The sequence below is a fragment of the Hyposmocoma kahamanoa genome, unplaced genomic scaffold (assembly GCF_003589595.1).
Source record: "Hyposmocoma kahamanoa isolate Upper Pololo Valley unplaced genomic scaffold, ASM358959v1 94, whole genome shotgun sequence".
In the NCBI taxonomy this organism is placed as follows: domain Eukaryota; kingdom Metazoa; phylum Arthropoda; class Insecta; order Lepidoptera; family Cosmopterigidae; genus Hyposmocoma; species Hyposmocoma kahamanoa.
The window spans coordinates 2,537,885-2,561,059 of NW_020654878.1; the positions used below are offsets into that span (position 1 = coordinate 2,537,885).

General features: G+C 35.6%; 1 protein-coding gene across 1 annotated transcript; it reads left to right on the forward strand.

Annotated features, from left to right (window-relative positions):
• The first annotated feature begins 1,193 nt into the window (after positions 1 to 1,193).
• On the forward strand, positions 1,194 to 23,175 carry LOC113237917 (carbonic anhydrase 1-like). The gene is made up of 9 exons (XM_026474634.1): positions 1,194 to 1,217; positions 3,675 to 3,737; positions 4,755 to 4,931; positions 6,728 to 6,854; positions 8,089 to 8,191; positions 11,227 to 11,339; positions 14,812 to 14,935; positions 18,865 to 19,046; positions 23,139 to 23,175. The coding sequence occupies exons 2-9, from the start codon at positions 3,698 to 3,700 to the stop codon at positions 23,167 to 23,169; spliced, it is 897 nt and encodes a 298-aa protein (XP_026330419.1). The 5' UTR covers positions 1,194 to 1,217; positions 3,675 to 3,697; the 3' UTR covers positions 23,170 to 23,175.

Here is a 23,175-nt window from a genome sequence, read left to right on the forward strand (position 1 = left end):
AGTATAGTATTATGCAACTTGTTGTTGAAATGTTTTTACGCTGTTCTTTGTGTTATTTCTGTTTTAGTTATATTAGTCTTTGTTTTTGTGTTTCTTTTTATAATGTGGCGTTACAATAAATAGTTTCTATTTCTATTTCTATATTAGATATAAGACAAAACAAGAAGGTATGCGGCCAGGGACCCAACCATCGAGATACAACCAGAAATAGAGACGAAATGTCATTTAATTTGTTTGAAAACAATTCTGCTATATCATTACTGTCACAACTGCGCTCCGATTGGCTAGCCCGAGTTCGAAACAATTGACGGGTGTCGTCAGTGGCTGTCGTCAACTGTTTCACTTCAATTCGACCAGTTACCTTGAGCTTTGCTATAATGAATGCTATAATAAATAGTATTTATTAATTAAGTGTCAGGATGACGGGTGCAGTGGCAGTGCCAGATCTTTGCGATTAGCTCAGAGCACTGCAAATGATATAGACAGGTGTGTCGCTTACCACCAGGCATAGGACTTGGTCGTCCCGTCACTTTGCATTATAAAAACGACATATTTGATTGGTTTGATTCCATATCACTCGCAATAAGAAAACACAAATATTTGTTAAAAATTTTAACCGGAGATGTTATAAAAAGAATGGACCAACATCCTGAACCCGATACCAATGTAATTACAACAATTCAGAGGCGAGAGTTCATATAAAAGTAAACTGTTTTAATACTTCATTTCACATTTTCTGCAATTGGTTAGTGGTTGGTTGATTATTCAGTGTTTCTTTTTAATTAGACGTGATCTAGGATTGTTCGTGTTTCCGTCAACATAATAACATGGTTCTAAATTGTTTATTGATACACTTCTTCACTTTAGGTAAGTTTAGTTATAAGCGAGTTACAGAAGCAGCCTTTAGTTTCTCATTTCCATAATTGCAAATGAAAGTATTTTCTCAGATCGCGTGCATTGTTTTTTTTTTCAAACAACAGTCAGTGTTGCCAGCAGAATTATTCAAATATAACTACTTCTAGTGTGCTTAGGTTGTCGTGATTGTTACACATAGGAAAGGGAAGTATTTTTCGTGTCAGTCGTGACCAATAAGCCTAGCACGATAGGGCGCGACTTGCGCCAGAACGACATAAAGCATGAGATCTCAGTGCGAGAATAGCAGTATATCGCGTTTTATGTCGCGCTTCAAGTCGTACTGTAAAGGACCCGAAACGAAGGTTCGTTTGAAAAAACAAATATACACAATTTAGATGTGAAAAAATAGTTTCATTTCCTATTTATAACTATTAATGCAGAGAATAATTTCCTAAACAAGTTGGGCAGAATGTGTACATTACTTAGCGGGACAATAGACAGAAATCTTTCAGTTATTTATAAAGAAAGTCCTTAGTAACCAAAAACAAAAATAGTGAACATTTTTTTTTTCATAATGTCAAATGACGCCTGATGGTAAGCTACACATCTGTCCATAACAGTTGCAGTGCCACTGAGAGCTTTAAATCACAAGATCTAAGGGGCACTGACAAATCCCATATGCCTATATGTAAAGCTATATCTAATCCAATGCTATATCTAAAGTAGTTGATTGGTTTGCTGTTAATAACCTACTTCTTAATGAGAAAAAAACAAATTGTGTGAAATTTACATTACCCAATGTTAGAGAGACGGTTACAAACATTGTAGTTAGAAACGAAAAATTGAATCTTGTGGATACAGTTGTATTTCTAGGTATAACGTTAGATGCTAAATTGCAATGGGGTCCCCATATAAGTAAGTTGTCAAAACGGCTCAGCTCTGCAGTGTACGCGATTAAAAAAATAAGGAAACTTTCAGACGTCGAAACCGCTAGATTGGTTTACTTCAGCTACTTTCACAGTCTAATGACATACGGCATTTTGCTTTGGGGTAATGCCGCCGATATCAATAGAATCTTTGTCCTGCAGAAACGTGCAGTTAGGGCAATTTACAATCTGGGCCCCAAAGTATCTTTGAGAGATAAGTTTAAGGAAATTAACATTCTTACACTAGCCTCACAATACATTTATGAAAATATAATTTATGTTAAAAGGAATAGTAATTTCTTTATGAAAAATAGTGACAGACATAACATTAATACGAGGAATAAAAATAAACTAGCTTTTCTTGATAGTCGTCTTCACAAAGTCAAACAATCATTTAAGGGGCAATGTATACGCTTCTATAACAAGATTCCGGTTGATATACAAAATTTGCCTTTCACGAGGTTTAAAACTATAGTGAAACAAAAACTTTATACTAAAGGTTATTATACAACTTCTGCGTACTTGGATGACAAAAATCCGTGGTAGTAACCCGTTTAGCTCATGGAGGTAGTCTCAATCTGATGTTTCAAATAAAAAAATATTGTAAATGTTATTTACAAAGAGCAACCCCTAGAGTTTCTTGCTCATTCTTCTCAGGGGAATCTGCCTTACGAATGAGCGGTAGAGTTTAACCATTGTGACGATTTCAAGTGTAATAATGCTTACCTATGAAATAAAGATTATTTTGATTTTTGATTTTTGATTTTGATTTTATAATTTCACTAGCACAAGACGTAATTACAGCCTTTTTAACTGCCTCCGTGGCCGAACGGTTACCATGCCGGACTGCCACGCAGAGGTCCCAGGTTCGATTCCCGGGCCGGGAGAAATAGTTGTGTGGCCTACAATTATTTCTCTCGTGAGTTTTGGGTGTAATTTGTGGTTGTCTATGTGTGTGTCCATGGCACCCGCGACATAGGGTTTCCCTAGTGCGGAGCTATGTTGAGTATGAGCGCTATTTATTTATTTATTTAAATTAAGAACAGTGAATTGTAATAATTTTGAACCACCTACCTACCAGCCAACGTGGTTAGGCGAGTCTGTCTTTCCAGCTCACGCTGTGTAAACCACAGTTTCTACTGTAAGCTTGAAGCTTGAACGCATTACTGTCAAGTTTCTTTTATTTTTATTTTTTCGAAATTCCATATTTGTACTATATCAAAGACGCGATGCTATTGGCCTACATTTTGTTTTTGAGAGTATGTTATAGTGTTGGTGAATTAGATGTGAGTGTGTTGGGAGTATGTGGGAGAGAAGCGTTTACTGAAAATACTGCAATACGTAGTTACTACTGCGTAATACAAAATACTTAATACTAAATATTTCTTAATTTTTTTTATTACATTTGTTCTGTACAAATACACTTTTCGTAATATGTGAGCTTTTATAAATGCAAAATAATATATTCAAAATCTCATATGACATAAAACATTCCCAAATGGAATATTGACAAACGTTAATTAAACATTTATTAATCATACTTTGATTATAGTAGACTATAGAAATTACAAACATAAAAAACAGTTCAACATTGAAGCCATACATTTGCATGTCGGTATTGACTTATCGATGATTATGGTACAACACTAAAGAAATCCGCCATTTGTGGTGTACAATTTTGGTTTATGCTGGCGTATTTGTTCCGTAGATAGCGCAGCTCCTTTCTTATATTTTTTTTCATCCTCTAAGGGGCTTAAGCGGAATTACTGTCAAAAGTTTGACAGATAATTAATAGACACAATTGTTGTTTATACAGCAAAATTTGAGCTGGAAAGAGAATATCGAAGCTGCTGCGCTGTCTTGCTCGGTTAACCTGCGAATTTCAATGTTTAGTTTCAGAAACTGCAATAAACGTGATGAGTGACGGAAATGTCACCCCTTTCTGGACGTATGAAGGTGAGAGTATAAGGGTGAGATGACAAAATACCAAGCCTAAGAATGAAATATTCAGATCATCATGACAAAATTTATTTTAAATATTTTACGTAAGCTCTACGTATTTAGTCCATCCATAAAATGATTTTCCAGTAGCTGTAGCGAGCACGCACGCACGCACGCATGCACGCATGCATGCATGCATATACTCACGCACGCATGCATGCACGCACGCAAACACGCCTGTCCGAAACCCATCGATAAAAAACTAATATTTGTAATGTAGTAAGGTGCTAGAGACTAAGAGACTCATATCACATGTCTAAATAACATACGTTGAGCTCTTGTCTCCCAACCTGGGGCCCTGTGTACAGACCCAGACAATCAGACAATATTATTCCCACGATCATGTCCACGATCCAGTGTACATTGTACAAATTCAGCGCTATTATGATATCCATAGGGAATCCAGAAAAATATGATTTTCATACAAAAGCGATAGCATACTTGCTTGAGCCTTTCTTTACCCTAGTACCTTTAGACAGTTCCATTGCTGGTACAGAGGCAATTTTGTCTACGCGGCGGCCGCCCGGCGACCGCGCGGTTGTATTATTCAGAGGAATTTAAATGTTGTTGCCGCAGAACATATAAATAGGTTGTTGTCTAGTAAATATAATTCGCCATTAACGTACATGAAGGCGTGATAACTGGGCGGTCGCGCGAAAATTTTCGCCTCGTGTAACTGGGTGCTATAACATGTAATTATATTTAATATATTTTAATGCATAAGGCCGTTCAACGCTTTTCCCATTGCAGTTTGCTGGAACTTAGAAGGCTAGAATACTACCTATACTACATTATGTCCAGAAGGAGAGAGAAAAAACAAACGATTTTAATTATTATACAAACTAGATTTAAGTACAATTTATTATACCCTGTCAGTGTCCACATCATATTATATTTTCAAGTGTCTTATTTATACCATGTTTGCAACAAACGATATTAGATATATTATGTTAAATAAAAACTAAATTCCAGATCAATTATCATGGCCGGGGCGTAAGTGCACCGAAGGAGGTTACTTACAGTCCCCTATAGACATTCAGACAGAAAATGTTCCAATGGACTATGAAAATAAGTTCATCAAATATGGAGAGCTACAGTTCATTGGATATCAGAGGGTACTCTTGACGGCTGTACACAACGGACATACCAGTAAGTAATATCTTTTTTGCAATTTAGCAATCTTAAAATAGTTACACGGATGCACAATATTATTTTCGGTTTTATTGATTTGTAATGATTAAAAGTTAAATTGAACTTATTTATTTACATATATCTTTTTAATATCTTGTTTATTTTTTATTTAATAGCACATAGGAAATAATTTTTCTTTAAATAAAAATACGCGATGTTTATTTCATAAAATTATGACAGCGCCATCTATAGGCTCCTTGGCGAAACTAACAGTTGACTAGACTAGACTATAATTCCGAATTCACAACGTGACTATCAAGACTCAGCTTGTTTTATTTATTTTTCTTCATGAAAACGCGGAATAATTATTGAAAACAACGTAATTTTAATAGATTTTACATACACTTTTCTTTTTTTAACAGTCAAAATTCTCTGAATAAACATTACACTACGATAAGACTTTTTTGATTCGGAACATCAAAAAAGAAAAAGAGGACATTATATAGTTCATATACCGTCATTTCCATTCTTATTTTTAGTAAGGAATAGACAATATAGGGAAATCATTCGTTCTTACCTTTGGTTCTTTCAATCACTTTTGCAATAACACATTACTTTGTTTACAGATTTGTCATGGTACGAATATGAGTAATATATTATAATAGGCTTTTTTTAAGCTTACATTGAAATAGATTGATTTTGGAAAGGTCACGGTAGGCCCCCTGATTGAGACAGCCAATAGCGCGCGCTTCCATCCATCCAATTTTATCTCTACTATCATGCGTAGCCATGCTATGGGGGGCAGGTGTAACTTAGATTCTCAACAATAGGATATATTTCTTTGAAAAATAGAAAGCCACTGAGTGACGTAGAGCTGCGTTGAAAACAATGCAACATAGAACTTCATTTGTACTAAATAAATTGAATATTTCCTTGAGTGCAAAGTAAAAGCCGCTCTGCGACGTGTATATTGCGGTCCTAGTAGACAGCTCGTTTATTTGCGAGATAAAGTCAATGATCTTACTTATTTTGGATTTTTACACATCAACACTTGCCCCAATCACCTTTCAGTCCCCGCCACGTCGAACAATAGCCACTAATTTGCCGCCATCGGCGTCACAATCATTTGATTTGGGAATCAATTTACCAATTATTATTTTAAATCGCCAACACTTACAGATTTTTTATATTAATTTCATGACCTGGGAGTCAAGTACTTCTGTCTCATTTTCTTGGCGTAGTAACCTCTTATTATTTTCCCGATCTTATTTGTTTATTTGTATTTTTGTCCCGCATAAGTTAAATTATTATTATAAATTATTATTCATCCGATGAAACTTTTATAAGTTGTGGCCGCATCTGAAGTATGAAAACCACTTTTAAATATCAGGTTAAAATTTTATTAATGTACATAGTGTACATACATACTTTCATATCGATGGGAAAGGGCGGGTCTTTTGCACATGCGCTTTTTTACTACGTGACTTTCTTTTGTTTTAACAAGTGTATACAAATCATAGAGGATGGAAAAAAATAAAGGATATAAAGCCGGAAAGGTGGGCCAAAAACAAATAGTTTTTTTTTTTCATTGGCATTATAATGCATGTCATACACAGCCAGTGGTCTTATAGTTAATCCAGTATACTACTTGTTTCTGTATGGAGAAAACTTTAGTGTAGTAAATAATAATTATAAAAGAGCTAGCTAACTGCGAAGATAATTAATGGTAACATCTTATTAATCGAGTGAGAGGCGCGCGGGCGGCCCAGGGGCGCCAGAGTTCTTTTGCGTTAACACATCTATTTCTTCTCCAGTTCAATTCAGTTGCGAAGGCGACAAAGACATGCACCCACGAATGACGGGAGGCCCACTCATGAACATGTACAGGCTAGAGCAAGTTCATTTTCACTGGCTTTCGGAGCACACTATTGATGGAAACAAGTACATATAACAAGTATAAATTCACTGGTCCAATTTTAAGATCAAAAGGAAATTTAATAGCAATGAGCTGTATCGCTAATTTAGACTTCGTTTTGCCATTTCATTCCGTCATTTTGTATCCGCGTAACAAAACTCGCAAACTCACTAAAGAATTTTTACCTTTACGTACTTCATCAATTTCAACGACCTCACAATAAAAAAATTTAAAGAAACAGGCTTTTTAGTAGCAGTAGAGCTCCTTGTGAAAGAGTTCGTCCAGGGAAGTACTGCCACCTTACCTATTTCTGCCGCCAAGTAATATGCGCATTACTGCGTTCCGGTTGTGAAGGATAGTGAAATTACAAACACATGGGACAACTTATGTCTGGGTGATAGGCGCAGTGGCAGTGATCTTTGCGATTTAAATTCTGAGTGGCACTGAAACTATGAATAGACGTGTCACGTATCACCAGAGGCACACGTCTTATTCAACCCGTCACTTAATACAAAACAAGCACGAAACATAACGGGAACTAAAGTAAGTATTCTATTTTTTTTATAATACTAAGAGATGGGGCTAACAAGTCGCGCGTCTGGTGTAAACCGAGACGCCTATCCATAGCAATTGCACTAACACTCAGATCTTACGAGCATCGAGTATGTTTACGAGCGACACTGCCGCTGCGCCTATCACCTTAAGAGGGAGCAGAGGAAAAATTCCTAATCTTCGATTTGATTTTAGAAGGGTATATCCACTTTAAAGTTAAAAATAAAATATTGTATGAGTAACTACACGATATATTCAAGCATAGACACTAACCAGAAACATAAAACAATAAAGTTTCCTCGATAGACAAAAATCACGAAATGACCTCTAATTTTCACATTTTTTCGATTCATCCTCGAAATGCTACAGGTTATTAGGACAAAAATTAGATAATTAATTATATTTATGCATGATCGAGAACTGTCACTACGGATTTTTTTTAAACCCTTTAGTTTTAGAGTTATTCCGCTAAAACGAATTTGGTACTTTTAATGCGCAAAATTCAACATCTCCTATCGCATGTCACGCGAACTGCAGGCATATATTTGTCTCACAAATGTGGGCGGAGCCAACGTCAAAATTTTTTTGGCATTCTCCCTCTTAAGACAATAAGTTGACACTCTTTGTAATTTCACCAAAACGTACTACTTTTTTTACTAACCCCTAAGGGTCTGAAATAAACAATAATTATTATTACCCACATTTCAGGTTCCCCATGGAAATCCATTTAGTACATGTGAGATCGGATCTGACCGTGAAAGATGCGCTTAAAACCCCAGATGGATTGGCAATAATAGCTATATTTTGCAAAGTAAGTGGTGCACTATTTAATACGAGTAATATTACAATATTGTGATGTCACGCGACAGTGTAATGTAATACATGGTGGTCGAATAATCAGATGCTTAAATGCATTTTCCACTAAGCGACTGTTTTACTTCAGAGTCGCGGCCCATGTCAATGGGTATGGTATAATCATTGACTTACAAATAAATGGACGACGGGTCTAATACAAAAACCACGAAAAAATGTCCCAAGTCAACCTATTTAAACGTAGTGACATGTAAAAGCTAAAACGTTGAATTTAAATGTCATCGCAGTACTGTCTAATTTTGCTTGCTTCGCTGTCAGTCGAACAAACGAAGACTAAAGCGTGAATGACGCTCTGTATACGATTTTAACGCCCTATAAGTTCGGACACTTTTTAGCGCGGACCCGACGTCCATATAATTGTAAGTCAATGAATAAATGGCACTTATTAACCTACAATTCGGTAGCTCGCTAACATGAAATAAGCTTTCATATGAAAAAATACAATAAACCGGGATTTACGAAATTATTAAATATAAAATTGCGGAAAAAATAACGTTTACAATGTTATTTGTAATTTTACGAAGCATTTAAATTAACTTTTACAATATACAAAATCGTAACTATTAGTAGCAAAGATCGAACACATAGAAGACTATTACCCTTTAGGTAGCTGCCTCCGTGGCCGAACGGTTACCATGCCGGACTGCCACGCAGAGGTCCCAGGTTCGATTCTCGGGCCTGGAGAAATAGTTGTATGGCCTACATTTATTTCTCTCGTGAGTTTGGGTGTAATTTGTGATTGTTTATATGTGTGTCCATGGCACCCGCGACACAGGGTTTCCCTCGTGCGGGACTATGTTGAGTGTGTGCGTTATTTATTTATTTATTTATTTTATCGAGTATATAACCAGAAGTAGAGACGAATTAAGATCCGTCCATCCCTGACGACTCATCAGGCAAAAGGGCTTTATATCATTTTTAATACCAACTCTCGTCTGCTGAAAGCTGAAATAGTACAGCGCCAACAACTGACCTGTGTGCACGTCTCCATATATTCCAAAAATATTCTATATTTATTTATTAGGCTGTTCCATTCGATGGTGTAGGAAAAACAGCAAAACATCTAATTACAAAACAAACGGAATCACATTTCAGGAGTAACTAAATATTAAATATGTAATTTTACAATTTTCGTCCATTATATCAAAGCTCAAGTTTAACTGGCCGATTGTAATGAAACAATTGACGACGCCCGTCAATTGTTTCGAATTCGGGCTTGGCCAATCGCAACGCAGTTATTATTTTTGTATTTGCGTTTACTCTTGCGTCTGGTTGTAATTACGTGTGATGTGGAGCTCAAATTGCCAATTTTCCTCATTAATTGCGACAATTTTTCGTCTTGTGTTGGTATGTGTATGTTGTGGGTTTTGATAATTTCGTAGCAGTTATCTAATTTCATATTCAAGCATTGACTTACAAATAAATGGACGACGGGTCTAATACAAAAACCACAAAAAAATGTCCCAAGTCAACCTATTTAAACGTAGTGACATGTAAAGAAATATGAAAAAGATAAAACGTTGAATTTAAATTGTAATGTCATCGTAGTACTGTCTAATTTTGCTTGCTTCGCTGTCAGTCGAACAAACGAAGACTAAAGCGTGAATGACGCTCTGTATACGATTTTAACGCCCTATAAGTTCGGACACTATTTAGCGCGGACCCGACGTCCATATAATTATAAGTCAATGTATTCAAGGCACTTATTTTTTTTTTTCAAAACAAAAAAAAAACAAAATTTCAAATTTGAAATTACTTCCACTAACCCATCAAGGGCAGCTTTCGATTGTGAAGCCATTTTCACTGATTATTTTGTTTTGTATTTCACAACACTGATTAATCTTGTAATCAACTGAATAATTACGTTCGTTTTAGTTAACTTACAAATGTTCAAATTAGTAATAATACTAAAAATTCACAGAGCGTTTAAATTTGGCAGTTAGCCGTAACAGCGCCACCTGGCGATGGCTATTTAAATAGATCGCTCTAAACGGTGACAAGAGGCGAAACAACCTACTAGCAAATAGATTTAGATTTACATATATTTTATTTATCGTCTTGTAAACTTTACATCTTTATATAGCAGTATAATAAATTGTATTACAAGAATCGTTACAAATTACAATAGTAATAAATGTCACATTTAAAAACATAAGTACAAGCTTTGTACTATCATAAATTAATCGTAATTTTAACATAGTCAATATAATAATGTAGGAATTCATTTAATAGAAATAAAAAAATGTCAGATAGTATCTACAACAAAAACTTAGAACAAAAAAGTATATTTTTGAATATAAGTGGGACGTAGTTACACAAAAAGGATCCAATGCACATCCAGTCGCTTTGGAGATAAGGTAGTTTAAAGTTTAAAGTGTTTCTCACTCTTGTCTTATTTTCAAAACTTATACTGTCATTTGTAACTCCAGAGATATTTATTTATGTTTATATATTGCATTTTTTTTTTGGTTACACTTTAGAAACCTTTTGGTACATATAACTAATTTTTTGATAATTTTGAAATTTTGGTGATTGGATCCTTCTTACTTAACTACATCCAGTTGTTGTTTTAATTTTTTTTTCCTGATTCCGTCGTGCCATAGATTAAGTAGCAATCGAGCTCCTTGTAAAAGAGTTCGTCCAGGGAATTACTGCCACCTTTCCTATTCCTGTCGCCAAGCAGTATGTGATCATTACTGGGCTCCGGTTTTGAAGGGTAAAGGTGCTGGTGAAATAACAGGCACATAGGACTTGTCAGCTTATGTGTAATGGTGACGGGCGCAATGGCAGCGCCCCCCGGAGCTTTACGATTTAAAAGTCTGAGTGGCACTGCCACTGTTATGGACAGGCGGGTTACCACCACGCGCACGACTTGTTCACGATATCATATAAAAAAACTCGTTTGTCAGTTACCGGTCATTACTCTGCTACTAAGATAGATGATGTCAGCTGGTTAACTAACTTTGTTCGCAGGTGAAAGTAGACTTGTCCCTGGATCTGGACGGCTTAGTACACGACATGATGAACTACATCCCTAAATTGAAGCAAAGGGGTGACAGAATGAGTGGCATATTACTCGACCTTAAGTATGATGTTAATACTTCAAACCCTTATTAATAAACAGCCCCTATGTCGGGAATTACGAGCATATCAGATATGTCGCTCAGATCTTCATAGACACATCTCTATACGACATCACCATCTCCTACTATACTCATGGTTATTAAAATATTTACTAATCAAGATTTAAATAGGATTGGAAATGAAAGTAGTTTTTTAGATCTATATTGGCGTATAAGTATTTCTGTTTTTCAAACAAACTAACGTTTCGGATTCAGAGCACGAAAGCGAAGCACGAAATTCGTAGTTATTGCCGTTTTCCACTTTGGATGACGGTTAAAAATGACTGTCAAATGCATTGTCATACAGTCTTTAGTTCTTCGAATGTAGAACCTGACACAGTCCTTCCACCAGCCTTCCACTTTGCTCGGTTGAACATGTCGTTTTCAGAAACATGATAACTCCTTAGATTTTTGGCGATTAAGTATGATCTGTCCAGCTCAACTTCGGTCTTCCTCGTGTTCTGGACCTAGGGTTGTTCAGATTTATCACGGCATTTCCAAGTCGGGCGATCTTCTGACGTGTACATACCACCTCAGCTTCGAGTTATCGACGATGTCGCGTCTACACCGATATATACGTCCTACGCCTATAAGCGTAAATACCGCTTGTTAAACCGTTTGTCGCCACAAAAAGTTTACAGGAACAAAAATGTAACGTCTAACTTCGAATAACTTCCGTTCGAAACTTCTTGAATTCAATGTAAGGCGAAACTTTCATTGTGCCCCTCATATCTAATAGGGCATGCAAAATCCGAGTGATTTTGATTATTTTTATGATATATTTTGGCTATTGCCGCCCAAATAAATCTACAAAAGTTTAAAAAAACATTACATCAGTGTTTTATGGATTATTTTCATTGTTTATAAAATTCGTAGCAATGAAATCAAATAACTTCTCGAATTATTATTAAAAAAATCAATAACACAAATATTTTAAAATAAATATGTATTTATAGACAAACATTAAACATCTTTTTAACCGACTTTAAAAAAGGAGGAGGTACTCAATTCGACTGTATGTTTTTTTATGTATGTTACGCGATAACTGTTTGTAAACCGATTTTGATTATTCTTTTTTTGTTGGAAATAAGGTACCTCATATGTGGTCCCATTTAAATGTGAAGATTGTTAATGGTGGCAAACCAGGGGATTAATGACTTTTGAGGTCGGTTTTTTTAGTACTCTGTACTGATTTTTATTACCTTAGTTTTTTAGTATGTTTATTCATAGTGTTACCAGTGTTAGGCTTGAAAATCGGGCATACGATTATTAGCAATTACTTAACTTGATTTACAATGATTGATAGGTCTCGTTTTTATTTCTGAAAAAAGCCTGGGGTCAAAAAGAAGCTATAAGTCACTAAATAGATTTCTCGCTAAAACCAAATTTTTGCCCGCTAAACATTCTTAAATTCTCCTAAATCTAGTAAGTTAGTCGCTAAAACGGCAACGCGTACAGGAAGCAAAAATCAAACCACAAAGATTTTTTTACGTTGTTGTTGCTATTCTGCTCGCGCATCCCTCCCGCCCGGTATCGCCCAAAACCCAAAACCCAAAGATTACCCTCCCCCGTGTAGCCACAACTTTACGCTTTTGTAGTTTTAAGACAAAAACGAAGATCTCGAAAAACCTGGGTTATCTATTCGGTTCCCGAAAAACCGGGTTCCAAAACGGACGGTTACTCTGTTTTTTTGGGTTAACTAAGTAACCGCTTTGCATGTGATGATCTAACTAACTGGGTCAGTAGCGAAATTAATGTAATTTTAAAGACATTAAGGTCATAATTTGTAACATCCGCCGCTGTCTTTGCTAATACAACGGTAAAATTCACTCGAATTATCCTGTTTCTGTCTTCTTAGACAATAATGGAGTCAGGACACTTGTCCACACGGAATCGCTTTAAACCAGCCAGAAAAATCTTTATGTCCATGTAATGAAGCAGACGTTTTATGCTTCGTTCCGCTCGGACCGCCGTCGACGCCAAATGACACCGTCCGTTTCGCCCTTATTATAAAATTTTTTTGACCGGCTCAAGCCAATTCGATAAAAAGTGTGATAAATGACTTCCTAAGTGCGTTTGCGCGCTACGACCGATTCGTATCAGTTCCGTGTCCAAGTAATGACGACCCTAAATGTCACAGGGATCATTTCATCTGTAGGTGTACAAGCGATATTCGGATTGGAATCGGTTTTAGTGCACAAGCGACATCCGAAGTTGGTGGCGAGTACGAATCGGATGCACTGCGCAAACGCGGTAAGACTAGGGCGACGATTCACATCTACATCTATTGTTTAATAGTGAGTATACATTTACGTAGATTTTCAAAATACATATTTCAATTCACACACACACACATCCATACCGATAGCCGACTGTCTCCAGCTACTTGGAATGAACCTGTCGTCCAATTTGAACTTCGGCAGATACATTGAATCAATAGCCAAAAATGCAGCAAGGAAGCTTGGCATCCTTTCCACGGTTAGGCGTTACTTTACACCGGAATTGTTGCTTCAGCTGTACCAAGCACAGGTCCGGTCGTGCATGGAGTAATGCTGCCACCTCTGGATTGACTCTGTTACATACCAACTGGCCACTTTGAATTCAATTAAGACTTGAGCATTGAGTAGAGTTCTGGAATCAGACCGTAAGACTAGAAAGAGAAAAGGATTCTTAGATGGTTCGGATAGAAAGACTGAGAGAAGAATGACGAAACATCAAAGTCAATGTCAAATAATCATTTATTCAAAGACCACATTTATTCCTTAATTAAAATTTTTACACTTGAAAACGTCATTTTTTAAGCTACTGCACGTTCACTGTGCTGACTGAAGAACGAGCAAGAAACTCAGGCATTGCTCTTTGCAAAACTTAAATGTTATGGAATACACTTTGAATCATATTTGTGTGGAGACTCATGTCGTCTTTCCATACATCTTTATCTAACACGTAGTCTTTAATTTTGTAATATGACTTTCTAATTAAAGTACTTTTGATGTAATTTTTAAACTGAGGAAAAGATAATCTTAATACATGCTCCGGATTCTTATTGTAAAAACATATACAGTTCCCCATAAAGAAACGCTTACCTAGTTTAAACGAAATCGTGGTAACATGAGTTTGGACTTAGTTCTAAGGTTAATTAATATTGTGGATATCTTCTTAATGAAATTATGTATATATTTTTACGAGCATACAAAATGTTTGAGTATAAATGTACTGTGATGCCACAGTCATGATACCAATCTCCTTAAACTTTTTTTAAGACTGAGCAAAACCCGAGGACATTAACGGTAGGTACACAGAACGAATCGCTCGTTGTTGCAACAGAAATGCAGGACACGTATGTAAGTGTACAATTTGTCATAATGACATAAGGACTAATCATTCCATAAACTGACACTGTGCCTCTACTACACTAAAAACAATAATTTTGCAGAAACTTAGTACCAGCAAACTCAAAATCATACTACACGTACGCCGGGTCGCTCACGTCGCCAGAGTGCAACGAGGTCGTCATATGGATCCTTATGGAGACACCTATCTATGTCACAGAATACCAGGTAATCTTACACATCTAAACAATAATAACCTAACAGAAACATTGTTAAAAAACCAACCTCCAAAGAGTGTGGAATTACATCTATTTGCCAAGTTTTTTTTTAATCGGTTTACGGAAAGTAGGTGAAATTCAATAAATCGGAATTATCCCCTAATTTGACACCCTTAGAGACGAAATATTTACTTCAAATTTGAATGGGAATACTACTGAGGTAACCCTTTTTCAGCAAACTTCTTTTCATCGAAATCGGTTCACAAATGTCGGAGTGATAGCGCAACACACATACAAATAACACAGTCGAATTTAGAACCTCTCCCTTTTGTGAAGTCAGTTAAAAATCGGCAAAGTATATTTACCTAAACGTCAACTAATACATATACAGAAGATACAATATAAAGAAATAAAATAAATAGATATAAAGTATTATAAAGAAAACATAATACCTCCCTCTGAAATCTCGGAATGATTAAAAAAAGACTAACCAGGATAAATAAAATAAATCAGTCGTACCACACTTTCGGATATTTTTTGTTAAAAAAACGGGGCACAGAAACATTCACAGAAACTACGAAATGCGAAGGTAATTAGTTTAAACAAGATAAAAAACGCGCGCTCTAAAGGTGCGTCTACGATAGACGAGCCGAACACGAGCGGAGCCGCTCTGCTCTTCGTCGTTCGCAACGTCAAATGTGAATGTACAATGAGCGACCACTGTCGTCGAACGGAGCTTTCCGCAGTGTGCTCGCGACTCGTGGCAAACATGGACGATTTAGCTACTGCGGCTGCTGCTGCAGCGATTATTATAATCGAAATCAGTGAAAAATCTAGAAGGCTAAGACGATTGGATTATTTTGATACAATTCATTAATTGCAAACAATCTTCTTCTGACCACGTTTCCATGATGCTCGGAACAAGCGAAGGGTCTATCACTAAACACGTCCACGAGCGCACTGTGAGTGCGATTCGAATGCCTTTGTGTCTGTAAAAAAAAACCGACAAATGGCGGAGCACAAACGAGCACGAGCCGAACGTTCGAGGCTCATAACACAGTCCACAATACACGAATTCGTGCTCGGCTCGTAAGCGTAGACGCACCTTAAAATGTCGTCGTGTGTTTCAAAGCCAAAGTCAAATAATCATTTACTCCATAGATCGGTTTACACTTCAAAACGTCAATTTTTAAGCTACTGTTCATTCACTACGCTGACCTCCCTGAGAAGAATGAACAAGAAACTCTAGGGATTGCTCTTTTCAAATAAACTTAAATGCTATAGAATACATTTCGATTCATATTTGTGTGGAATCTAGACTCATATTGTCCTTCCATACACCTTTATTTAACACGTAGTCTACAATTTAAAAAATTAAAAATTTTTACAATTGTAAATGTCATTTTCTAAACTAGTGCTCGTTCACTACGCTAACCTCCCTCAGAAGAACGAGCAAGAAACTCTAGGGATTGCTCTTTTGAAATAAACTTAAATGCTACGGAATACACTTTGAACCATAATTGTGTGGAATCTAGACTCTTGTTGTCTTTCCATACTTCTTTATTTAAAAAATACTCTTCAATTTTGTAATCTGACTTTTCAATTAAAATACTTTTAAGGTAAGTTTTAGACTTAGGAAATGTTAATCTTAATATATGCTCCGGAATCTTATTGTAAAATCGTATACAGTTTCCCTTGAAGAATCGTTTACCTTAGTTAAACGAAATCATGGTACCATGAGTTTGGACTTAGTTCTAAGGTTAACATTATGGATATGTTCTTTCTTAAGGAAATTATGTATATTTTTACGGGCATACAAAATATTTGAGTAAATGTAGTGAGATGCCACAGTCATGACACCAATCTCCTTAAACTTTTCTCTGATAGAAATCCGAGAACCTAAACGGTATACAGAACGAATCGCTCGTTTTTACAACACAAATATGGTTCGTAATCTGCCGCTTTACCCCACATGAGAATCCCGTAGGACATTATACTATGAACGTAAGTAAACTAGTCCAGCAGTAGCAACATCGGTAAGCTGACGTATTCTACGGACTGCGTATGCAACCGAGCTTAATCTGCTGGCCAAGGAAGATATATGTCGAAACCTCGTTTTATTATCTAAGATAACTCCCAAAAAGACAGCTTTATTAACAAGGTCAACTTTTCTCCATTTATTTTTATTATGTCGATTTTACATTATTTTACAACGATCGCATCGACTGACGCGACGCGCCGATACGGAGACGGTCCGACCGTGCGTTAAGTGTAGCGACTCCCTAATGCAACGATCATAGCGTATGTTAATCACAAGAGTACAACAGTACTCAGACATCCTTCATCGTCGTCCCACCTTTTTATCACCCTCTTTACTGATTCCTGGCCCAATTACATTTAAAAATTTGAATCGTTCTGGAATTCCTTTTTCTTTCCACTATTCTTATTGGTTCGTTCCGCTGGTGCCAGATTAGGCGATTTTTCGCCAGTCAGGCTACATCGAGGGCTCGTACGGCGATTAAAAATGTGATCGGCGACTCGGCGATATTTAGGCTATTTTTGAAAAAGGAAAAGGCTATTTTAGGCTACTCAATAAAGCAAACAAAATTGCTTTCCTTGATTATTAGAAATTTTATGGCTTAGGCGAATATCGGCCACTTAGCACCCATAAATTGGCGAATTAATCGCAAAAATCTGGCAACACTGGTTCGTTCCATTATCACTCCCATCAAAATTCTCAAAACGAGAGGACGTGCTCATAGATCGTCCTCGAGTAAAACTCATACTTCATGTTAGTTACGGTTTTTAAATCATTAATAAACGCCCTCCAGGGGTAAGTGTCTATACGGTTTATGGACTATGGGAATGTTTTATACTGATTGTACTTTTTTATATCATTTTATTATTTTTTGGTACCGCCTTCCCTTTTCGTTTTCTATTTGTTAATAAATTTATGTGGCTAAGCCCTTTCTTTCTTTTCGCTAAGCCTAGGCCACAGTATACATACAAGCCGCGTTGCTATGTTCGTATGGCATTGCCATGCTTGTCATAAATCGGCCATTCTCACATTCGGTGTTCTCAGCCCAATTACCGTAGCCATTGTTTTTTCTAGCCAGTTATATCCAAAAACATTAAAATATGAAAGCTTAACTATTAAAATGTCTAAATAACATTAGAATAGACAAAGTAGTTTCCAAGTTAATAAGACACAAATATTTTATGGAAACGGTACTTAGATCCAATTACCGCAGCCATGGATATTGTAATTCGAAAGTTCAAACATTCTTAAGAAAACATAAAAACAAAAATTATAAAGAACAACTTACAACATATAAATAACTTTGATTTTGATATTCTACATTTTTTGTAATGAATCACACCGATACAACTTTTTTTTTAACTTCTATCGGCAGAAATAATCAAAATATTAAATTAAATGTCAAATATTACACTGTCCTCGTGACAACTGTGACTAATTATTAGAAAGAATTTGATAATTTTTAATCATTATTACTAACCAAATATTAAAAAAAAATGCTTTAAATTTATTTTTTTAAATCTTAAATGGCAGTTGTATCAGTAGAAATAAACCAAATTCACAAATAATGATTCAGTTGTGTCAGAAATAGTCAGTTTTTCTTAAAAATGTTTAAACTTTCTAATTACCGTATCCATGCCTACGGTAATTAGATTAGAAGAGGGAAATTACTGTTTCCATAAAATATTTGTGTGTTAACAACTCGAAAACTACTTTGTCTTTTGTAATGCCATTTAGACATATTGATATAAAGTTTCATATTTCAATATTAGTGGATATAATAAGCGAAAAAAAAAATGGCTACGGTAATTAGGCTGAAAACACCGAATATGAGAATGGCCCGAATGACATTATGCTTTTGTAGTCATTTTTTCTAAGTAAAAAAGTTATTATTGTTTCAGTACGACGAAATAACGAAAGCTGCGGTAAGACGACACAATACGAGACATCTGCAACCAATTAGCAGGCACAAAATTTACCGGCCATTCGTCCGGGAATCGTTTATGCCACAAACGCCATACATATTTAAGGCCGTCGGGGAAACCTTGGAGTACTTTTACAATTTCTTCGGTAACGTCACAAAGTATGTACCTACGAAGCAGGGATGCCGCAAATGGATCATGCGAGACATCTGCAGATGTGGCTTCGGATGCGAATTTTTCATGGTTCAAATGTGCAGATGCGGATGAAGAAATTGTTGTTTTTTTTTTTTCAGAATAGTACAATTTTGGTGATCATTAAATTATCATTATAATTTAAAATATAAAATTTAGAAGATAGCAATTTTATTACAAAAGCGATTAAAAATGGAATGTATATAAATATTACGACATATTGCACTGTTAATACGATAGTGTATTAACTCAAAAAGTGTATTTTTTTCAGAATCGATGGAAAACGAATTACTCACTTCCTGTGAAAGATTATAATTTTTTTTTAAAGACACTATCATGTCAGGTTTCACTTAATGCAACAAATTATGATTACTATAAGCTTACAACTACCATTACAGATGTATTTCCTAATACCATAACGTGGGTCTTATATATAGTTATACATATATAAGTTAAAGTTTATTTCTGAAATCTAAACAATTCCTACTTGCCAAATATATTTAAAAATAAAAGGGAAAAAATAATTTCACACTTTTGAGTAAAGACTGTTTTGTCCAGAACTAGCTCACATAGGGTTTGTCTCATTTAGAGTTAAGTAGATATCTTTCAATTGTTTCTTACTACATTCTAACGACGGTTTTATTAACGTGTAGAGAATCAAATTTTACATTCAGAAATGGTATAATCTTGAATTTCACGTATTTTTAGTTACAAAACTATTGTAATAGCAGTGCGATATATAAAACTTAATTTTTAAATCCTTTATACGAGTAGAGCTGGGCTATTTTGAATGGGAAAGTTTGTAATACAATATAAAGTCGATAATTTTTGTTTAGAAAATAAACAAACCGTTGCCAACTCTACACGCTACCAAATTCTCGATCCTTTATTGGCTAATTGGCACTAGTACAGGGTCAAGAGCACGTCAAGCTTGACACTTAAGATTTAAATCCAATTCTATGCCGTTTGTGCAAAATACAACCCGGCACGAGCTTTCATTAGGGCCTGCTCCCGACGATCTTGTCGTGGCACTCACAGAAGTAATCATCCGTATCTGCAAAAACTATGCATCAATTGATCTGAATGTCGGATGCGGAAGCAAATATTTAAAAATATGAGGATGATCCGCGGCTGCGGATGCAGATGAAGACGTCTGCGGCATCCCTAGTACTATGTACGCCAGATTGATCTATACAAGTCTGAATTAACCTGTGGGAATGGATTATCGAAAATGTCACATTGTGGCTAGCCACAGTAGAAAATAAAAACAGGATAAGTATTACAGTACAAATAGCTTTTTAAAATCTGTCTGCAATCTTTGAATTTCATACAACAAATCGTCGCCTTTTTTTCTCAAACTCGTCTCGTCAAAACCTTAAAACACAAAGTTACTGAAATGCAAAAAATGGATTGTATATACAAATTCTGCAGGCTGATTTCGCATCGCATTTCCTTCATATTAACACACTGGCTTTTACGTATTCTTAAAGTAATGCATCCTAATTAACACCCTAATTAAGAGTGAGTGAATGAGTAAGGTACTTCTCTGGACGACTACAGATACTAAAATTATGTTTGTAAATAGCAATAGATTCCAGAGAGAGTAGTACTTGAGGCTTAGGTATAGTATAATATAATATATGTATATTTATGCACAAAAATAATATTTGATGGTACATTGCGTAGATACAGTTTTTCGTAACAATTAAGCGATCCACTGATTCCTAAACTAAGAAAACTTGTATCTTAGGAGTCTGTGATCCATCATGAACACAATATTTCTTAGGTCCCTAATTACATGGAGCTTCACGTAAATGTTATATTAAAATTTTGTAAAATTTAAAACTTGCAGACAGTCTGTGAACGAGTGCGTGTGTGTGGGGGGAGATGTGATAGAGTGTCTGTGTGTATGAGTGTTGTGTGAAGGTTCAGTAAAAGAAATACGAATATATAGCATAGTGCAGTTATAAAATTAAGTGGTCTTTGTCAATAATTTTTCTAAAAATTACAATAAAATTATTAAACTAAAATTGTGTGTCTAATGATCCATGTTAGAATCAAAAGTGACGATGGCACACATCCGGTTTCCGAAGGTGGCTTGTGCTGTAGTCACGTTCCGCTGCATCGGCGCCCCGTGCTGCAACTGGTCCATCACGTTGTGCTGCGAAGGCGCCTCGTGCCGAAAGTCGCAATAATTGGGTGATTGCAACACAGCGGTATCCGTGCGTTATCCATACTTAACACCCTTGATAAGAAATTCAAATCAAATAGAAAGTTTAGCCATCTCCTGAATAACTCTTAATTAGATACGAGTTTGAGAAAGTAAGGCATCGAAATGACATATTTTTGGTCGAAATAACGTTTGTCATATTAATTTACACCATATATTCTTGTACAAAGTACCACAGTGTAATCAAGGCAAAAGTCGTTGGTCAGTGTGAATTGCCAGTGATTATTTACGGCACTGAGACGTGGTTGAACTCTATGGGCTTCTTAGGAAGGCTCAAGACAACCCATAGGGCAATCAGAAGGGCTGTGCTCCGAGTTTCACTGTAAGATCGAATCGGTAATGAACATTGCCAAGAGATATTAAGAAAATCACGGAACAAGAATTCCGTAAAGAAGATAGTTTTACTCTTGGTTATGTTTCAGGAATAAATTAGTCTCGAGCTCCTGACTGAGAACATAATATACAAGGATCGGAATAGGTAGAGTTTTTTTACCTAAACTTCGAGGAACATAGACAGAAAATGGCGACTGCCTTACGTCAATATTTTTTAAGTCCTGGGCCTTTTCGGGATTCGGGAAATCACTTAAGAACATTAAAAATTGACGCACACTAAACGCGCGCCCAAACCTGCCTATTCAGTACTTATATTGCACATTTTCTGATAAGTATATGTAGTGCATAGGCCGGTTTTGGCGCGAGTATAGTATGCAAATCTATAGAAGATAGGTCTAATAATACATCTGTAGTGATTCCAAGACTGGATCAACTAAGACTTTGTAACGATGGGGCACTAAAGGTCCCATACAAAAAATACACATTTAATTTTTTTTCCTACTAAACTATTAAATTTATGGCAAAATATGATATAGCAATATTTAATTACAACAATAGGATCTCTCGATTGGCATTTTGTTTTTTAGAGAGGTATCGTGAAAAAATCTAATGTCCGCAATATCCCAGATCCAACCCACTGTGCGTCGCAAAGTTAAGATGAATATAGTGTACCAGCCTGTCCCCACTTACGTCAATTTTTAATGTACTTAAGTGATTTCCCGAATCCCGAACAGGTCCAGGACCTAAAAAATATTGTCGTAAGGCAGTCTTCATTTTCTGTATATACGCCTCGAAGTTTAGGCAAAAAACTCTACCTATTCCGATCCCTGATAATATATAAAGTAGTCTCCTTGTTGTTATTGCATATGAATAAAAAACCTTAAACTTTTTCTTCATTATCAAAACACTTAATTTACTTTAAATTAAATTCTACTTTGCATTATTTCGCCATTAATAAAATAGAATGTAAAAAGACTATCAAATTCTGGCCTAAGAGCATTGACTCACAATTAAGTCAATGCCTAAGAGTAAAACTTACGAACAGAGGGCTTGCTGGATGTTGTTTCATAATTATTTTTATATAGGTAACCAAGGGTAACCATTAATTTATAACTACTAATTATTTTACTGTTAAATATAGAAAATCTTTTTTTTTTTTTAAAGATGCCTTAAATACAAGCACACATTTACTTTAAGCATCGCAATACGTTAGGTTCTAATATTAAAATGTTTTATAGCTATGAATATTAGTAATTTATGTTCCTGTCTTAATGCTTATTTTAATACTATAATAGCTTTATTTGCAATTGTTTTACTTGTATTGTATTAGATTAAGTTATATTTAAAAAAAATATCTTATATTCATATATCAAAAAAAGTACTTTTCACAATGTGTCATTTAAATAATTACTTGTTATAATATGATTGCGAAAAAAAAATTCAATTTATCCTAATTGGGATTTTTTAAACTTAAATTTAATACTTCTATTTGTTTCAGAGCTTACCGTATATACAAGCAACTAAAATAATCAGCA